Source organism: Pristis pectinata, chromosome 5 (genome assembly GCF_009764475.1).
Source record: "Pristis pectinata isolate sPriPec2 chromosome 5, sPriPec2.1.pri, whole genome shotgun sequence".
Lineage (NCBI taxonomy): Eukaryota > Metazoa > Chordata > Chondrichthyes > Rhinopristiformes > Pristidae > Pristis > Pristis pectinata.
This window is the reverse complement of record NC_067409.1, coordinates 101669476-101688573: the sequence shown is the minus strand read 5'-3', so window position 1 is coordinate 101688573 and position 19098 is coordinate 101669476. Positions and strand designations below refer to the sequence as shown.

Below are 19098 nucleotides of genomic sequence, written 5' to 3'. Positions count from 1 at the left end.
GGCGATGGAGGAAATGTTTAGGGTGATGGATGGTGCTAATTTAGTGTCTTCCTTTATCCAGATTGTCAGGCTTCTTGAGAATGTTTGGATTTGTACTCATCCAGGCTTTACAGTCTGCTCCTGACTTGTGGCTTGTGGATGGTGAAAAGGCTTTGAGGTGTCAGGAGGTTAGCTATTATACCTGGCCTCTGAACTGCTGTTGTAGTCCCAATATACTGTATGTATGGCTAGTCCAGTTTAAATTCTAATCACGTCCTCCTCGAAAGATGTTGATGTTAGGAGATTTGATGATGCTGATATCATTGAATGTCAAGTGTAGATTATTGGACTCTCTCTTGTTTGAATTGGTTATTACTTGGTTCTTTTGTAGTGCGAATGTTACTTGTCATGTATCAACCCACATCCATGTGTTGTCTGGGTCCTGCTGTGTGCAGGCATGGATTGCTCCTTTCTCTGAGGAGTATCAAATAGAAGGAAATAATGTGCAATCATCTGCATTTCTGGACCCAGGATGGAAGAATGTTGATGAAGCATCTGAAGGTGGTTGGGCCTATCGTATATCCACCCTATCATATAGTATTCTTTGAGCAGTGTCCTGTGTTAGAATGGTTGATTTCCAATTACATCAACCATCTACCTTTACACAAGAAATGACTCCCAACGATCAGATTTTTTTCCTTGATTCCCCAAGGTGACTTCAGTTTTACCAGAAATTCTTAATGCCATGTTCAATTGCTTCCATGAGTCAAGGATAGTCACTCTTACCTCGCCTCCAGAATTTGCCTCTGATCCGTTTCGAACCAAGGCTCTGAAGAAGTCTGGAGCCAAGGGATCCCGGCAAAACACAAACTGGATGGAGGTGGGCAGCAGCTGGTTGATGGCTCTGTGGTCGACAACTTCTGCATTATGAATGATTGAGACAAGACTAGGTGGGAATTCATCAGATTTGATTCATAAACTGAGGAGAACTAGGCAATTTTTCACATTGGGTAAAGGCTAGATCACTTGGTGCAGTAGGTTCTGGAGTGCAGGCCTTTTCAGTACTACAGCTGGTTGTTGTATAATTCCATTATCTTGCAGTATTGAATGCTCAGCTGTTTCTTAATATCATGTGGAGTGATTTGAATTGGCTAACTTCTGTAATGCTGGACCTCAGGATGAAGCATTCATGTGTCATCCACTCAGTATTTCTGCTGAACATGATTGTGAATGCACAAGCTTTATCTTTTCTGCTTGCATGCTGGGCCCAGCATTTGTTGAGAATGGAGATGTTTTTGGAGTCTGCTCCTGCAGTTAGCTGTGTAATTGTTCGCTACTGACAATGATGAGATTTAGCAGGATCTGTCTTGGGATTGCTTTACTGTGTCTGTTGCAGGTTGTGTTTGCTGTTTAGTATATATGTAGTTCTTTGTTGCGGCTTCACTAGTTTGGCATCTGATTTGATAGTTGAAAAGACTGTGTAAATATCCAGACTGGTTTTGGCCCCTATTTTCTGAGCAATATCAATGCAGCTTTCATTTCCCTGAAAATTGAGTTATTTGGGTGATAAGACAGTAAAGGCAAGGCCATTTGATTTAATCCAAAAAGAAAGGCCTGAGATTTGTCCTGCTGTAGCCTCTTGTGAAAACCTTCCAGATTTCATAACTACATTATCTGGAGATCCATAATATGTATATTTGACCATTTTCTTAATGTCAACCCAACATTTCTGTCCTCTTTTTCATTTGCCAAAGTGAATTAAAGATATTATCCAGCTTATATTAATATTTACCTACTGATCCCATTGGCAGTTCCTTCACAGGCAGCTGTGAATTAATTAACACTTCCCAATTTTCCTAAGTCCAGCAACATTTATTTCTTTACCTTAATCAGAAGTTAGATATTAAACAAATCAATAGATTCGATGCAATGAAGCTTACAAAGGCAAACTCAGTTTAGCCTGGGTGACTTAAAATTAACTGCTACTTCTGACCACCTTTTGTTAATAACTGTCGTTATCTAAAATTGATAGAGATTGGTGAGTTGAATTTAAGATTAAACTTCTTGGATTCCAACCAATCTATTGATTAAAATGTCTGTGTAGTTGGCAGTGTTTCTGGACTTATAATTGAGACCTGGTTTATATCGCCTACTTCAGAGATAGTCTTCTGAGGAACCAAAAATTATGAAGCCTTCGTTCCTTTGGAGCTTCTAAATTCTTCATCTATGCTAACTGCTCTCTTCAATTATTAATCTTGAATTGTAGGCTCCCTTGATATCTGGAATCCTCTAACTGCAAACGACTGGCATCATGCCATCTTCTGTAATGTGTTCCTTCAAGCTTGTTCACATCTTGACTTAGAAATACATCATTATTCCTTCATTGCTGGTCTAAATCCTGGAATTCTGCACCCAGCAACTTTGTGGGAGTGTCTTTACCAGTAGTTAAAGAAGATGGATCACCAGCACCTTGAGGGCAATTGTGGATGGATGGTAAATGGCAGCCTTGTTAATGATGCCCACGTGCCCAAAAACGAACAAGTTCCTAATTTTCTGTTTTATGAAGATTGCTGTAAGAACTACAGAGTGAATTAGAGCAGATCTTCAAAAGTGAAAGCTAAGAACATGAGTGTCTGAAATATTACTATCTTTATCTTTAATTTCCAAAGGAACAACAACAGTTTTGCTGACCAGTCACAATGAAATGAGCAGAGCTGATGCCTTCAGTCGTTTACTGCAAACAGCCCTGTTAGTAGTTCGATGAACTCCAAATTATGAAACACCATTGCACAAGCATGCCAAGTTGCATCTTTCGCTTCATAGGTCTGCACCAGTACAGGAAGTGCATAATCTCTACCCTTTTAAACAACTTTCTTTGAAAATTCAGTATTGATTGGATGAAAACAAATCACTCATTGCTTCAAAATTGGTACAAGTGGTGGGAGACTGATTTATTGAACACTCAATGCAAAGAATGCACTTTCATGAACACTTTTTACTTCAGCAGAAAATGAGATTGAATTGTTTTTTTCTAAATACACTAGTTTTTAACTCGGCAATATTGGACGCGCAGAAGGTGGCAAAATAAAGCACACACTTGGTAATGATCTGGCCACATCAGGATATCTATTGATTGATTTCCAATTGCTGAAACAACAAGTGCTCGCAATTTAAAATTTTTACTATGTTTGGTCTTTTAATTTTGGAATTAACACTGGTGATTATTGTATGTGTTCATTTTTCCAGTTTAAAAGCCGAATCAAGTTGAAAGGAACTGGATGAACTTGCAGAAAGTGCCAAAAAAGAGAGGGGAAAACGGATAACTCTGAAGATATTTGCTGATTATTTGAAGCTGCCAATTAATGATGCATTAACAGATATCTTTGCACTTTTTGATGAGGTAAACTATACTGTCAGTAAGTGTGACATTAAATATATGATGACATTAAATATATATGATTTAATATTACATAAATGAGGCTGATCACATATTTCTACATGATGCTGTATTCCAGTTCAAAAATTAGAACTTAATTTATCCATGTGAACTACATGCATCTGTCCATGGGAGGATATAAGCAGAGGGCATATTAAACTATTTGTACATTATGACTTGCCTGGTTATCCAGTTTTTGCCTTGAAAATGCTCTCTTTGCAAACACTCCATTTGAGGAACACATTGCACTATAAGCAGTGGCAGGAAGAAACAGCAGTTGTTGAGCTTATGCAAAAGCAATGTAACGTTAGCCTTAAAACTGTTCCTTTGTTTTATTTTCCTCTGAAATATGCTTTCACATACATCTTGTAACCCAATAGCTTTGTATTTGGCATTTGGAAATGTCCAGAATCCTGGCTAGAAAACAGGAAGGGATTCTGATCTTGCATTTGTTTCCCTGCACATGTAACGTCCATCCACCTTCAACTCCTTTCTCACATCTACCCCCTTCCCAAGTGCACACTACAAAGGGACAGAAACAAGCATGAGAAGTTGCTTGTGTTTGGAGAAGTCTGGATAATGTCATTTACATTGTAGCTAAGGCAGTTGAACCTGTAGATTACAGACTGTTTGGATTACATTGTTTGAGAGAGGTCCTATAATTGAATTGTTGGTCTGCTATATTCTTGGCTGTAAAATATGAGGAATGGATAAGAAAGATGAGAGAGAAAGCAGTATTGATCACTGAAATTATATAATTGCACTGGGTGGGGGTGTGATGTATTTGAGGGTGAGGAGCAGTCTGTTGGGTTGGAATAAAAGATTATTTGAGAAGCTTTTGTGTTACTGTGTGTATGTCATAAGTTGCTAATATTAGAAAGGAGGAGCACATTTGCATTGTACAAAGATGCATAATTTAAGGAACAACAATAATAATGATTTCAGTTTTCCTAATAGATTGGAATATGGGAAATGATCTTAGATGAAAAAGATTATGCAAGTTGCACTTCTTCAAGAAAATGGAGCAGTAAGCCTGAGATCTTGTTGGCCACTTAAGATTGGTTATAGGGAATCTTGGAGACTATAATGTGAACAAAATTCAGTTGGAAACGTATGCTACTGGGATAAATTTAAGGCAAATACACTGAAACTCCAATAATCCACATCTCAGCATTTGGTGCCAGACTAGCAGATTTTCCGGATTATTGGATATAATGCCACACACTTCTAATTCACTTTCTTATAGATTACACAGTAGCATAATAAATTTTCTAACTGAAGCAGTTAAGTTCATACAGAAGAAATAAAGGACTGCCGATGCTGGAATCTAGATGAAAAACACTATGATGCAGCAGGCCGGGCAGCATCCGTGGAGAAAAAGCAGGCAGTCAACATTTTGGGTCAGGACCCTTCTTCAGGATTGAAGATTGGAAAAGGGAAGCTCAATATATATAGGAGGGAAAAGCAGCAGTGATAGGTAGACAAAAGAGGGAGGCGAGGTGGGCACAAGGTGATAGGTAGATGCAGGTAAGAGATAGTGAGGCAGATGAACATCGAATTCTCCCACTTTATGTATCCCCGCACCCCCTTCCCCCCCCCCCCACACACCCACCCCCAACCATGCCTCTTCTTCCCTTGCCTATATTTTTTTACTACCCCCCTTTTTTCCTCCTTGCCTTTGACCCATCCCCAGGTGTAGCTGCTCTCCCCTCCTCCCCCACATCTGCCTATCTTTCTTTCGTATGAAATAATACCTTCAATGTTTTTTAAAAAATAACTTAACATTGGAATGAACTATGAAAAACACGATGATGCTGGAGGAATTCAGGAGGCCAGGCAGCATCCGTGGAGAAGGAGGTGGTCAACGTTTCGAGTCAGGGAGCCTTTAAGAAGAATTGGAATGAAGTACATTTGTAGTTTGTTTTTTTTCCCCCTGATATCACCAAGATTTGTTTCCTTACATTGCAAATTCCTAATTAGTTATCTTTTCTTTCAGAATAAAGATGGAACAATTGATTTCAGAGAGTATGTGATTGCCTTGTCTGTAGTATCAAGACCATCTAACACTCTTGAAACAATTAAGTTGGCATTTAAGGTAAGTATTCATTATGTAGTGGGACATTCAGTAATCATGTATATAGTGTTTAAATGGAAAAGGAACCATCCAGATTCCTTTTAGAATTGTGTCTGGAATGTATTAAATGAAGCTGATTAAAACTACAGCTATTTCTTTAAGTCCATTTTTTGGGGGTTTTGTATCTTGTGATATGATGGAATTAATTGTGATTTAGTTCTGATAACAATTGCTTGAAATTCAACAGAAGGCTTCTACGTGAAAACCAAGATTTGTTAATATTTGTATTGCAATCTGCAATGCTAAGTATACAGTAAAGAATTGTAAGATAGGTCATTTAAAATAACTTGAAGTTAGCATTAAATACATTATGGTCCCGCCATGGATAATACTGAAAAAAGAATAAACCAAAAAAATCTTGTGATCCTTCAGGTCTGACCTACCTCAACAAGGTATTCAAAGAATATCCAATATCAAATGAAGTTCTGAGGGGAAGGTTCCAAATTCTGCCCATGATTGATCAAACCTCTGCCAGCAACAACTTGCATTTATATAGCACCATTAATATAGCAACAGATCCCAATGTGTCTCACAGATGTTATCCAAAACCTGGATGCTAAGCCACACAATGTTGTGCAGGTGACCAAAGGTTTGGTCAGTTTTTAAGTAGTGTCTTAAGAAGGAAGGAATTTTTTTTGTGTGGGGGGAGAAAATTAAGGTCTTAGCATCTGAAGGTAAAGCTGGTAGTTTCACAGCATTTACATTCTGGTGCAATTAAGTCTGATCAGATAAGTACCGATTGGAGGGTTGTAGAGTTTAAGGAAATGATCGCAATGGGGGGGATGAGGCCCATTGAGGGATTTGAAAAACAAAATGTAACCTTGCAAATTCTATTGGTTGCCTTGCACAATTTGCCTGTCCATGGCTGCAGCAGCGGAAGGGGCATCATATTGATCTTTTTGCTTCTTTTTCTCCTTGTAACCTTCATTCCCATTCAAAGTCAAAGCTTTCTAATATTTTGTTGAATCGTGTTAACTACTTTTGGTGATGCATGTTACAAATATTTCCTGTGAGACAACCTTTCCCATCAGTCTGAGAGGCCAGCCCATCATCCCTTACTATTAGACAATTGGGGAAGGGGCATTAAATAACCAGTAATAGCCATAGCCAATGAATTAGTTTTTAATAGTTTTTCCATACAGAAGAACCCTGACCATGTTCTTATAAAGTACTTGTATATTTTCTTAACTGGAGGTGTTATGATCATTTGTATTTCTTTCAAATTTGGATGGTTCCATTTCCAATTAAACAATTTATAATAAATTATTCATCTGATTATTTTCTGAAGCTTCCTGTATAAACAGTGGCTTGGTCTACATGCACATAAGGAAATAATTTAAATAGATTCCCCAAGGAGATTATTTTTTATAGTGTACACTGCTTGAACTAATCATAATCCTAGTCTATTGAAAATAAAATTTTAATTGAGTAGTCATTATATTTTGTGTTTGTATCCAATGGTTATGTACTTAAACTAGTGTAGCGGTTAGCGTAACGCTATTACAGTGCCAGCGACCCGGCTTCAATTCTGCCACTGTCTGTAAGAAGTTTGTATGTTCTCCCCATGTCTGCGTGGGTTTCCTCCAGGTGCTCGAGTTTCCTCCCACATTCCAAAGATGTACAGGTTAGGAGCTGTGGGCATGCTATGTTGGCGCTGGAAGAGTGGCGACACTTGCAGGCTGCCCCCCAGCATATTCTTAGTAACGCAAAAAGACGCATTTCACTGTGTGTTTCGATGTACGTGTGACTAATAAATAATTTGTTTTACTTCCTGTTTTGAATAACTTTTCCTCTGTGAATTTATATGACATTTCTTGTGGATATCCTCACTTTAATCCACAGCAAATAGTATTATGAGACAGAATGGGGCCTTGTATGTTGTTGAACATTCATTAAATCTGTTTGACTCTTTGCTATATATGTTGCTCACCAATGACAGACAAAATCATTTAACAGATATTGAAGCCACTGAAGTCAGATTTTTTTTTTTCCCCCAGTGCCCTTTACTTAAAGTCATAAGTCTTTTAGATATTTTCCTTGTATTGCAGTATGTAAAAATTGTCAACAAAACAGTTTCATTGAGTTGCTGATGATTCATTGTTGCTCCAATTCTACAACTTAAAATAAAAGTACTGACCCTTTTTGACAGATACAATTATGAAAACCCACTTCCATCACTGTGAAGCTACTACTTAGGAAGAAATGATACAAATGTCTTACTGAGAATGATACAAGTGTGGAATTTGGACCATCACTGTGGCTTTTGATGAACTATTTCCAAAACCATAAAATAAATACAGAAGAGGAAAGCTGTTCAGCTCTTTTAATCTGTTTCTGATCAACTATCACAGAATTGAGTTGTTTCTTAAATGATTGCTGGGTTTTCATCTTAACTAATCACTTTGAGAATTCTTAACTATTAAATTTGTTTATTACTAACTTCACTCTGCAATATTTTATCTAATTTTGATTACAGTATTTATAATTTTGTATGGCATTATAAGTTCATGTCTCAGCTCCCTCCTTTCAAAGCTGGAGCAGCAACTACTCATATTAAGCAATTTCATGTAATTAAACACTACCAGAATGCCTCAAGTGCTTAATGCATCAAGAGTTGGCAGAGTCCTAGGATGCCAAAGTTTTGGTGCAAATTCCAAAGTTAAGGTTTAGATGACTGTGTGGGTGGACACCAGAGGTGGGGCAAAAAAAGTAAGGAGTTGAAGCTGAAGAAATAGAGGTCTTGGTGAGGGATTGCTGGGGACTGGCGATTGATATGGATCAAAGAATGTTAGATGGGGTAAATCATGGATAGGAAGAAAGAATATGGAATGATTTGAATTGCTTGATTGGAGTTAAAGAATGGAAACTTTCAGGGACAAGACAAGGGTGTACTGAAATGATGAATGAGTAGGTGCAGTTAGGATATGAGCAGCAAAATCTTGGATGTTTGGGCTTATGAAGGGTGGAAGATGTGAGTCTGACTTCCTTCAATTTGACTGCTCTGATTTTAGAAATGAATATGTCAGAATGGTTTCCACTTCTAAATACTTAATTCATTCCTGTGAGTGAAACTGAAGTTGGTATTCAAGTTATTGGCTTTGCAGATGACAGTATGTTTTGAGCACCACTCTATAATCCATTGTTTTGTCCAAGGTGCACCTTGGAACTATGCTGAGCAACTCAACTCTAAGGTGGCAGCACTCTCACACAAACATTCCCCCCTCTGCAGCTTAAAACGTGTTTTCTTGCTTTTCCAGTTCTGATGGAGGGTCACTCTACTTCAGGTCTTCAATCCATATCCCTGTAGAGTCAGGTACATTGTGTTCATCCATTTACTTTGTAAATGTGATCGTTTCCTCACCCACCATCCTCTCAGGCAGCAAGTTCCAGTCATCCACCACTGTTGGTGTTCCTTGTATCCTCTCTCGGCATTTTACTTATTACCTTCAACCTAGCCCTCTAGTTGTGAGAGAAATAGATGCTTCATGTCACCCAAGGATACTTTTCAAATTTTTACACTTCAGATGTCTATACTTTCTTACCATCACCCACCACCCCAAATAAAAATGTCATATAAGGTAGTCAGCCTTGACCTTCCCTGAGCACATACATGCTGATTGTTATTAAAAACTAGAAATGCTCAGCTGGTCAGGTAGCATTTGTGGGAAGAGAAAATGTTGTTTCAAAGTGAAGACCCTTCATTTGAACAGAAGAATTGTGGGTTTTTTTCATTTCCTTCACATGCTAACTGTCCTTGGTTAATCAGTGGGATTTTGAATGACTTATGCTGTCCTTTGGAATTTTTCCAGTAATTTTTCCCCACTTCTAATTTAAGCTGACAAACGTAATTATTTGGTCAATCTTTTTTATTACCTCCTATATTAACAAAATACCATTTGGAGCAGTCCAGTCCAGTCCACTGATGCATATCTATTACAAGGAGCAAATTGAATGAGTAGTCAATCGCTCTCGCTCTCACAACAGTCCAGGGTACGTTTTATCCAGGCTAGTAGGTCAACTTGTATTGAATTTATTTCAGCATTGGCCTGGATTTTGCAGTCTGTGACAGTGATAGGATTTGCCCTCTAAGAAAATTGCTTACAAAGATCTGGCATTGTTCAATGTGCACTACCCATTTTGTAAGTGGAAGGAATCCCTGGCTATCAGCAATTGTAGCCTGTCCACATTAACAGTGCTGAGGTCGAGAGGGTTGATAGCTTCAACTTCCTAGGAGTGAACATCACTAATAGCCTGGTCAAATCACATAGATGCCATGGCCAAGAAAGCTCACCAGCACCTCTACTTCCTCAGGAGGCTAAAGAAATTTGGTATGTCCCCTTTGACACCAACTTTTATCGATGCACCACAGAAAGCATCCTATCTAGATGCATCACAGCTTGGTACGGCAGCTGCTCTGCCCAGGACCGCAAGAAACTGCAGAGAGTTGTGGACATAGCCCAGTGCATGACGGAAACCAGCCTCCCCTCCATGGACTCTGTCTATACCTCTCGCTGCCTTGGTGAATCAGCCAGCATAATCAAAGACCCCACCTACCCGGGTCATTCTCTCTTCTCTCCTCTCCCATCAGGCAGAAGATACAGGAGCCTGAGGGCACATACCACCAGGCTCAAGGACAGCTTCTCTCCCACTGTGATAAGACTATTGAACAGTTCCCTTATATGATGAGATGGACTCTGACCTCACAATAATAGTGATAATAATAAACCAATACCAATCTTTAACAAGCAACAAACTAGGAAGGACTTTAATTTTAGCTAATATTTTAAATATTTGAGGATGCACTAAGGAGCAACTGGAATACACAAGATTGTGATATGTGGAAGTTATTTATAAAATCAGTGCTGGGGTTTAGAGTCAGTGTTTCCTAAGCAGTAATTGTGGCTTAGTACACCACCAAAAATTGTTTAAACTTAATTCAATGAAATGAGACATTTTTAAGGTATTTTGCTTTGAGAATAGTTTAAAAAGAGCTTCAGGTTCTCAAATTCACTGATTACTCTGGAGAAAGCCTCAAACACTGCACCTTTTGAAGAAGCAGGCAGTCGCTGACAGCAACTCCTGGGTTTGTGTTTAACTGTGTGTGTGTGTGTGTGTGTGTGTGTGTGTTTACTCCAACAGTTGTTTTCATGGTGTGCTGACAGCAAATGCAAGATCCTGAGTTGTCGTCACCAAGAAGTTGCATTTTCCAGCATCCTATTTTGATAAGTGATCATACTTGTTATGATGGCCAGTAGATTGTACACGTGTACGGATGCAAGGAGAATTCAACTCATGCAAGGTCTTTAGCAGTGGCAATGTCCAGAACACTACTTCCTACACCTTTACTAAAGTTGCTTCGGAATAATGGTCTATTCATATAAATGTGTTGAGCTTTACCACAGCAAGGAAAAACAAGTCAATTTTATTCTTGTGTACAAATTTTCAATTTACTGCAGATGGCTAAATGGGAACATTTATATTTTGTTAACAGATGTATGAGTCAGCTGAACAAACTATAGATGATGATGATCTTGCCTGCATTCTGAAGACTGCTTTGGGAATACATAAGCTTGATGTATCAAGCTTATTTCAAGCAATTGATGTTACTCAGAGGGGAAAGATCAGTTATAGTAAGTGTAATATTCATTTATTTGGACTATTGAATTTGTATTCATCCTTTCATATTGTAATTAGATGTGTCAAGTGTCCCTAATGTTCTTGTTATTTCCAAGTTCCCTTTGCCAACCAAGCCTCAACATTTCATAATTATAGATCCTTTGTCCAACTCCATATATTAAACTTGTCCATTGTTTCTAATTTTTAACCAATAGAAACTTAGTTTGAATTTGTATTTTGCATGATTTTCATCTGAAAATGGAAAAATATAATTCTCAAAATTTTGCATCTAAAATAAGAAAATGTATTTTGTAAACCTAATCAGGTACTGAGGCTTAATTACAAAAGGGAATCTATTATTTTGCCACCTTGCACCCCAAAGAAAAACAGTCTTTCTTATCTAATACCTAAGAAGATATAGATCATAGAAAAAGGCTAATCAGTCCATAACACAAAGTTGTGTAAGAGTTTCTGCTCCACTTATGCCTTTTACTATCTTCCTCCAAACACTTAGCGGCATAAGTCTCTATTCCCTTTCCCTATAAACTTTATCTAGCTGCCCAAAGGGTGGTGGCCTAGCAGATCGTGTAGGGTGAAGCAGGAGCAGGGATGGACAGAGCATAGGGGCAACTAACCAAGCAATGCACAGCAGGAATCGGCCATAGGGAGAGCAGGGTGATTGGAAGTGGGCCACGAAATGTGAAGTGCAGGGTGAGAAGCCAGCACACCGGGTAAGGTGAAGCATGAACAGGCTGAGGAAACGGATCGAAGCACGGGGCAAACCACGTAGGGCACAGAGGTAGTGGGCAGCAGGGTGATTTCCACCACACTCATTCCTTGGCATCCAGCTGTCTCTAAAGCCTTCCCTACAAGAAGCAGCGAGGTTATGCTTCAGTCATATAAGACATGATGAGACCACGTGAAGTATTGTGTATAGTATTAGTCTTATTTAAGGATGCTATTGCATTAGAAGCAGTTCACAGATTTACTAGACCAATACCTGGATAGGTTGTCCAATGACTACATTATCTCTAGAGGAAAGATCAGGCTTGTATCTGCTGGAGTTTAGAAGAATGAGGTGGACTCGATTGAAGCGCATAAGATCCTGAAAGAGTCTTTACATGGTGGACGTTTCCTCCAGTGCGAGCATCTGGCAATAGACAGGTTAAAAATAATAGGTCATTCGTGTAAGACAGATGAAGCAGAATGTCCCTGAGAGTCCAGAGTCTTAGGAACTTTTTTCCCCCTCAATGTGTGGATGAAGTAGTGTATTTGAATATTTTTTAAGCCAGGGGTAGATCCTTATTAAGCAAAGGGGTGTAAGATTATGGGGACTGGTGGTTGTCGAGTTGAATGTACATTCAGATCAGCCATGGTCAAGGGGCCAAATGGCCTGTCCTGCTCCCAATTCGTATGTTAGCACTTGCCCCACCTAAAATTACCTAGGTATGTCTTTTGTTAATAAAAGGGACACTTCCTATCAGGCCACTTATGACCTTAAGCCTACACTATCATAACAAGTGACATAAGAAATTGTCGACTGTACTATTAAATGCTTTTAATGCATCGACCCCCTTTTCAGTTGCATATTGCTTGAGAAAGCTGCATCTGCCGAATCCTACTGTCTTATTTGCCATTTGTAATTCTTCAATGGAGTGTACAATCCCTGGTTCCATGCAATGGCTTTGTCACCGAGTTTTACCTGTTTTCATTGAAAATCATGTGACTTTTCCCCTCTTACACCCCATGCCCTCGGTGCTGATAATTGGCGATTGGCAGCTAAACTCAGTCAATTATTTCCTAAGTGGCGCAAGTTGCAACCACAACTGCAAGGTGAGTGATGTGTACACATTGGGTCAAGTACTTGAGCCCAATATATATGGTCCAGAATTTGAATGTAATGTTGGCAAGTATGAGAGCAAAATATTTGTTTTCCTGGAACTTTTTTGTCTCTAGCTCCTCTTGTTTATCAATAACGCAAATATAATTATTTAATTATAAATGTTGGTTGGGTTCCACTTGCCACTCTTGTGGACATCAGGGTGGGAATAACACCTGCCCTTGCTGTTGTTATTTACTTGTGTGTAGACGTTGGACAGGGCTGGACCAAGACTTGGATTCCCCATAGTATTGTAGGCCATAAGCAGTGACAGGACTTTGGTAGTGATGCTGAGACTGCATTCCAGAACATCCAGATGGCTTTTTGATGCTTTCTGATTGAGGCATTTAAAAACAGTCCAAATATAGTCAATTTAAGAATGATGTACTTGTATCATAAACAGGGTAAAAACAAAGTAAAAATAGATTGCTTACCTGCACATAGCTTTTTAATCAACATTGGCAACCCTATTCAATTATGTATGTCTGTATTTATATGCATTAAACTTCTTGTCTAAAGAGTCCATTGGTAGACCAGAAGGTCAAATGTAGTTAGTTCCCTACAGAACCACCAGCCAAAGGTAAGTGGGATTCAACCCTTTAACCCAAATCCCTCAATTGCTAAGCCACAAACATAGCTGTGACATTATCAAAAACCCCTGGCTTTTTGGATGATATCTACAGGGAAGAGAAATTGGATGCAAGAATTGCCTGCCCCAGTTGGTAACTGAATTTTCCAGCATCCACGTGTCTAATCTACCCGCTCCAAATTGTGTTACTGTTTCATCCCAGGAATTTTAAGATGTGTTTAAACAAAAAGTCTGTGGCTGTTATGTTTCCTACCACATTGTCATTTAGAAGAAAGAATCTGACACAAGTAGAGAATTGCATACTCATTTTCATTTATTCATTTTTCTAACTTTAGTGGATTTCTACAAGTTTTCACGTTTGAATCCTGATTATGCTGAGGATTATCTTTACCCAGACCAGAAGATGGATTTCATAGACAGCATGGAAAATAAATTTGCTCCCACTGTTAATGGATTTTGCACTGACTTCTCGCCTGAGGACCAAGAAGGGGAGAAAGAAGAAAGTACCTTAGATAAAAAGCTTAACTAACTCCTTAGCGATGAACCTTCTCCTGGTGAGAAGGTCGACCTAGTGGGGATCCATACATTACTTCTATTAACTTGACTAAATGTCTTTTCCTATATGAGCCTACTGCCATTTTTCTGTATTTATCATCTCTCCAATATGATATTTGTTGAACTTGGAGACGGTGAGTTTGAAAGAAAATTTAACATGTCATCAGAACCATGATTGTGAAGATGCTTATTATTTGTACCTGTACTTGAAGGAAACCAAGCACTTATTCAGTTCAATTTTCACGTCTATGGTATGTGTTATGGTGACTATGCATGTTTATAACTTGTAGCTACAGTTGTGATAGCTCATTTTGTTTTTTTTAATCCATTCATTTGTCTATTTTGTCTATGCTTAACTTTATTACAATAGCTTTTGAAAAAAAGTTTGCAGAGGTTGGGGTAGTGGTGTTTTTTCTGTCAGTGTTACAATATAACAATCTTTTTTGGTGTGGTGCATTCCATTCTGTAATGTGCTAGCTTGGGGTATTGTTGAATACTTAAATATTAAGTATCATCACTCTGTTCCCTGCTCTTGCTGTCATAACTAGAGAGGAAAAATGTTCTAATGTGAATGAAGTAAAAAGAACATAACTGTAAGGAAAACTACTAGTATCCAGATTAACAACTGAATATTTTTCTGGATGTGACTATGGTACCCACAGGTTAATTCCTTTACAGTTGCATAGGAATTTTATTGAAAGTGTTGTTGCAATGTTGGAATATACATGAAGGACATTGTCCCAAATAATTCATTTGATTGGCTGTTTTGAGCAGGGAATCTTGTGGGTTTTGTTGATCTGGTAACAAAGCATGTTGTCTGATGTGTGTAAATAACAGAAAAGAACAAGAAAATAAGTGTTATAATGAACCAATAAGGACATGGCCATACAATATAAACTAGATGTCAATATTTTGAATGTAGACTAAACAGTTGTGCATTGTATGTGACAGTAGCCAAGGGTTAGGCAAAGTTATTTGTCTGGTTCTAAAACACAATGCAATAATCATCTGATGAGAACCATAGATTCACGTGCTAACCAGGGCATTCTATGGTGCATTCACGTTCTGACTCGCCTTGTGGCTTCTTCACTATTTATAATCAAGGTTACTATATTTTTAAAATTTAAATCTTGGGAATAAATGGGAAACAGTCAACTTACACATCTGATAGTGGTTTATCAGAAAACAGTATAATTTTTTTTTAAAAGATGGAAAATAGACTGGCTATTTAAAGAACATGAAACTAATGAGGTTCTGAAAATGTACAATCTGATCAGTGCTGCTTCATTCTGTAGACAAAAGAGACTACCAGTGTTGGAATCTAGACCAAAAGCAGAATGCTGAAAGAATTCGGCAGGTCAGTCAGCATTTGTGGACGCAAGGCAATAGGTCTAATCAACATTTCGGGTCAAGGCCCTGCATCAGTCCTGAAATATCATCTTGCACCGTTTGCCTCCACTGATGCTGCTTTGACCTGCTGAGTTTTTCCAACATTTTTTTGTTCTAATTCTGCTGTAAGGAAATGCACTGCAGTATTTCCCTGCTTTTGTGATGTCACATGAGAAGCAGATTAGATTCTTTAAAATAAATTCAATTTGCAAGATATCATGGTATATTGATGTGCTCTGAGGATTGGATGTCCCCGGAATAGCTATTTTAACAAAGATGTGGAACAAATGATTTGCATCGGACATGAAATCATTCTCAGGAAAGCAATTAGCTGATGTAGCTGAATACAGTAGCCAGGTCTGTATTGCTCTGAAGCACAATCTTGGCCTTCTATGAACTGTGGTGGTAAAACCTTGCCACAAGGAGTCAGAGTTATACAGTAGACTCAGTTAATACAAATTAAACCAGTTCTTATTTTACCTTCAGGAGATACAAGAGAAAGGGGGAAGAGTTTTTTTTGTATAGAAAGCAAATTATTTCAACCAAGGGAGAAACTGAACTTTGCCCATTTTAAAGGTATTTTGTAGTACTTTTGTCTCATGTTTGTCAAGTATTTGGTGCCAAGTTTTCAAGTTGCAATGAAAATTGAATTTGCTTTAATTTGTTTATGGTGAAAGTTCAGGAAAACTGTATTTTGCTCCATATGGGATGCATTTTAATCATCTACTCCCATTATTTTCAATGTAAAATAAATGCCTGTAAACTCTGCCACCTTTTTCTAAGCTCCCCAGTCCAATGTACGTGAATTTTATTCAAGGGGATCTCTACAAATGAGAAATATTACTTCATTGTGTTTTAGGATGTTTAAATCTGTTGTCCTCAAAAATATTATAACTTCTATCCCATCTGGCCAATCGATTGTGTATAATCACATACGTCGCTTCAAGTTAATGAATGGGCCATTTATTGCTCAATCTGTCATCTTTCAGTCTAAGTTCCCATAATTCAATATTAACTAGAGTAGATTGGTGCTGAGTAAAACCAGTTACTGAGAAAAGTATTGAAGCAGATTAAGAGATTATGAATTTTTATTCTTGGGAGAGTCACAGAGGAACAAGTCAAAGTTAGTTGCCTCATTTTTGATAGTTAATACTGTAGCACATCTTTTTGTGAATTGATGGTGGATGATATGAAACATTTATTGATGAGCATCCTGCGGTATTAATACAAACTTTGTCAGAATCAGGAAAATGATTGAACTGACATGAAGAGGGTAGGAGGAGGCAATTGTGTGTACTGTGATTAAAAATTAATGTAGAATCCTACTGAAAATATACACTGGTACTGCCACATATTATCAAATTGTGATTTCAGAATTATTTAATTTTTAATGTTATGCAGATGAATCCTTTGAATGATGGTGAAGCAAATCAACATTTTTGAACCTTGGTACTGCATACATTTGATGTTGAGCTGAGATTCCTTTCACAATCAAGTTTGACATTTGAAAACATACAATCTAGATCTATATGTAATAAACCTCAATGAGGATTACAGTGCAATGGGAAGGGTTTTGATTTGTCAAAATGTGGACAACTCTAAATGAACCATGAATTTGCAATGTTTATCGTGCTTTGAAAGGTAATGTACTTTTTCTGAGGATTTTTCAATATTATTTTGTATGTATATCCAACTGAATCTGCAATTTCCCTTTTATAAACTTCAGTGAAGGTTGATGGTCACATGATTTTAAACCTGAGAACTGTACAGTTTCACTGCAGTGTGAATGAACATTAGTAATGTAGAGAAGTGATGTTCAAAAAAAAAAAATCCTGTGAAGATTAGACATTACTTGTTGGCATGAAAAAGTTAGGATTTACAGTCAACAACCTATCATGATTAAAATTGTGATCATAGGTTTGTGGGAGGTTATTTTTTTTGAAATAACTTTGCTAACATTGTGAATCATGTAACCATCTCTGGTTGCTGCATCTTAATTATGGATCAAGTAATTGCATACTCTGAAATAATACAATATGAAAAGTAACATTTTTAATCATGTAACTCCATTATCAGACATGGTTCATATTGAGTTTTGCAATCTTTAAAGTGTATTTTTTTTGAGAAAAATACCTCAGTAGGCACGCTGTCCTGTGTTCTTGGTTGTCTTTGAAAGGATCCATGAAATTGTGCAGAAGGCTGCTTATTTTTTTAACTACCTGTTTACTGCTGTATTTTGTATTCACCTTGAACAAAATTTGACTTGTTACTTTGTTAATGCTTTATAATGGATTATATATGGAAATCTGTTGCAATAACTGACGTTTTTTTTCCTAAGTTTAGCTTGTACATAAAGGGATTACTGCTCAAACTTGCATTGGATTTTGTGTTTCACGGTGAAATTATTTGATTTGTCTGTGAGTCCAGAATAAATGGATCAAAAAGTGGCCTGGTAGTCATTTCTACTGTTGAGTTAATGAGCGCAGAATGAAATAATCAAATGATTTTTTTGTAAATGTTGACAGATGTGTGCTCCCATCTCATTTTGCCCCTAATTCTATCCACTCTGAAAGCATGTAAAGCACATGAACTAGTCCTATGAAGTTTGTCCTGGAGCATACAAGCATTCTGCCCTATGGTAAAACATAAGCTGGATATTTATTTGATTCTTGCCTAAGATTAAGCAATTAATTTTTCTTAAACCCCTATATAGGAGCAAGACTGAAACTGTTCAAATTTCCCTTTTGATAGTAGAGGAATGTGAATAGTCACTATATCCTGGTGTCCAAAGTAAATCCATGGAGTCTTCCTACTCTTCCGATATGAAGGGAATGTGTAAAGGAGAATATTTGATAGAGTAACAACAGTCAATTGTTTTAAGATTTGGAATTCATAGTCTCATAAAGCTTGCCCAAAAAAACCTTTGATTTTAAAATAATTGTCTATTAAATATGGATGTTGGAGAATAAAGTCATTGTGGTTTTAAGAAAAACATTTATCAAAGGTGAAGAAACAAAAACGACAACTGCTACCTCTGATGCTCTGACATCATATTTACAGTTTGATTATTTGAGCAGGCAGAATATTCCCATTGACTACCTGATCACAAATGCTTACGGCACTAAAGGAAGTCATTCAGTCCACTCTGTTCCAGCACAATGTAAGAAAAATTCAGCTGCTCTCACACCCTTGTTCTCTCCCCACAGCCCTGCAAATTCTTTAAGATTTTATCCTTTTTAAACATTGCAATTGGATCTGCCTTCACTACTAACCCTGGCAATGCATTCCACGGATTAATCACTCACTGTATTTTTAAAATAAAATTCATGTCACTTTTGTAAGGTGACACAGAACAGCTGTTATGGACAGCTAACGTTGAATGAGGAAGAACCCCAGTTTCTACTTGCCATAAGAGAAGGTGATTTGGATTTTTTGGCTGTGCTCCAAGTTATATGGCTCTTTTCAATGGAAAGACATCTTTGTTGTCTTAATGTACAGTGCCATAAACTACAGCAACCAGC

The 19098-nt window shown here is 37.7% G+C and overlaps 1 protein-coding gene across 1 annotated transcript in view; it reads left to right on the top strand.

Moving 5' to 3' along the window:
• The window catches only part of LOC127570891 (lysophosphatidylcholine acyltransferase 1-like), an 80817-nt gene extending 62793 nt beyond the window's left edge, over window positions 1-18024 (top strand). Inside the window, 4 exon segments of the mRNA XM_052016795.1 lie at window positions 3226-3379; window positions 5412-5510; window positions 11041-11179; window positions 13969-18024. Of these exon segments, the coding sequence (XP_051872755.1) occupies window positions 3226-3379; window positions 5412-5510; window positions 11041-11179; window positions 13969-14162 (586 nt within the window). The 3' untranslated portion in view covers window positions 14163-18024.
• Window positions 18025-19098: the final 1074 nt, after the last annotated feature.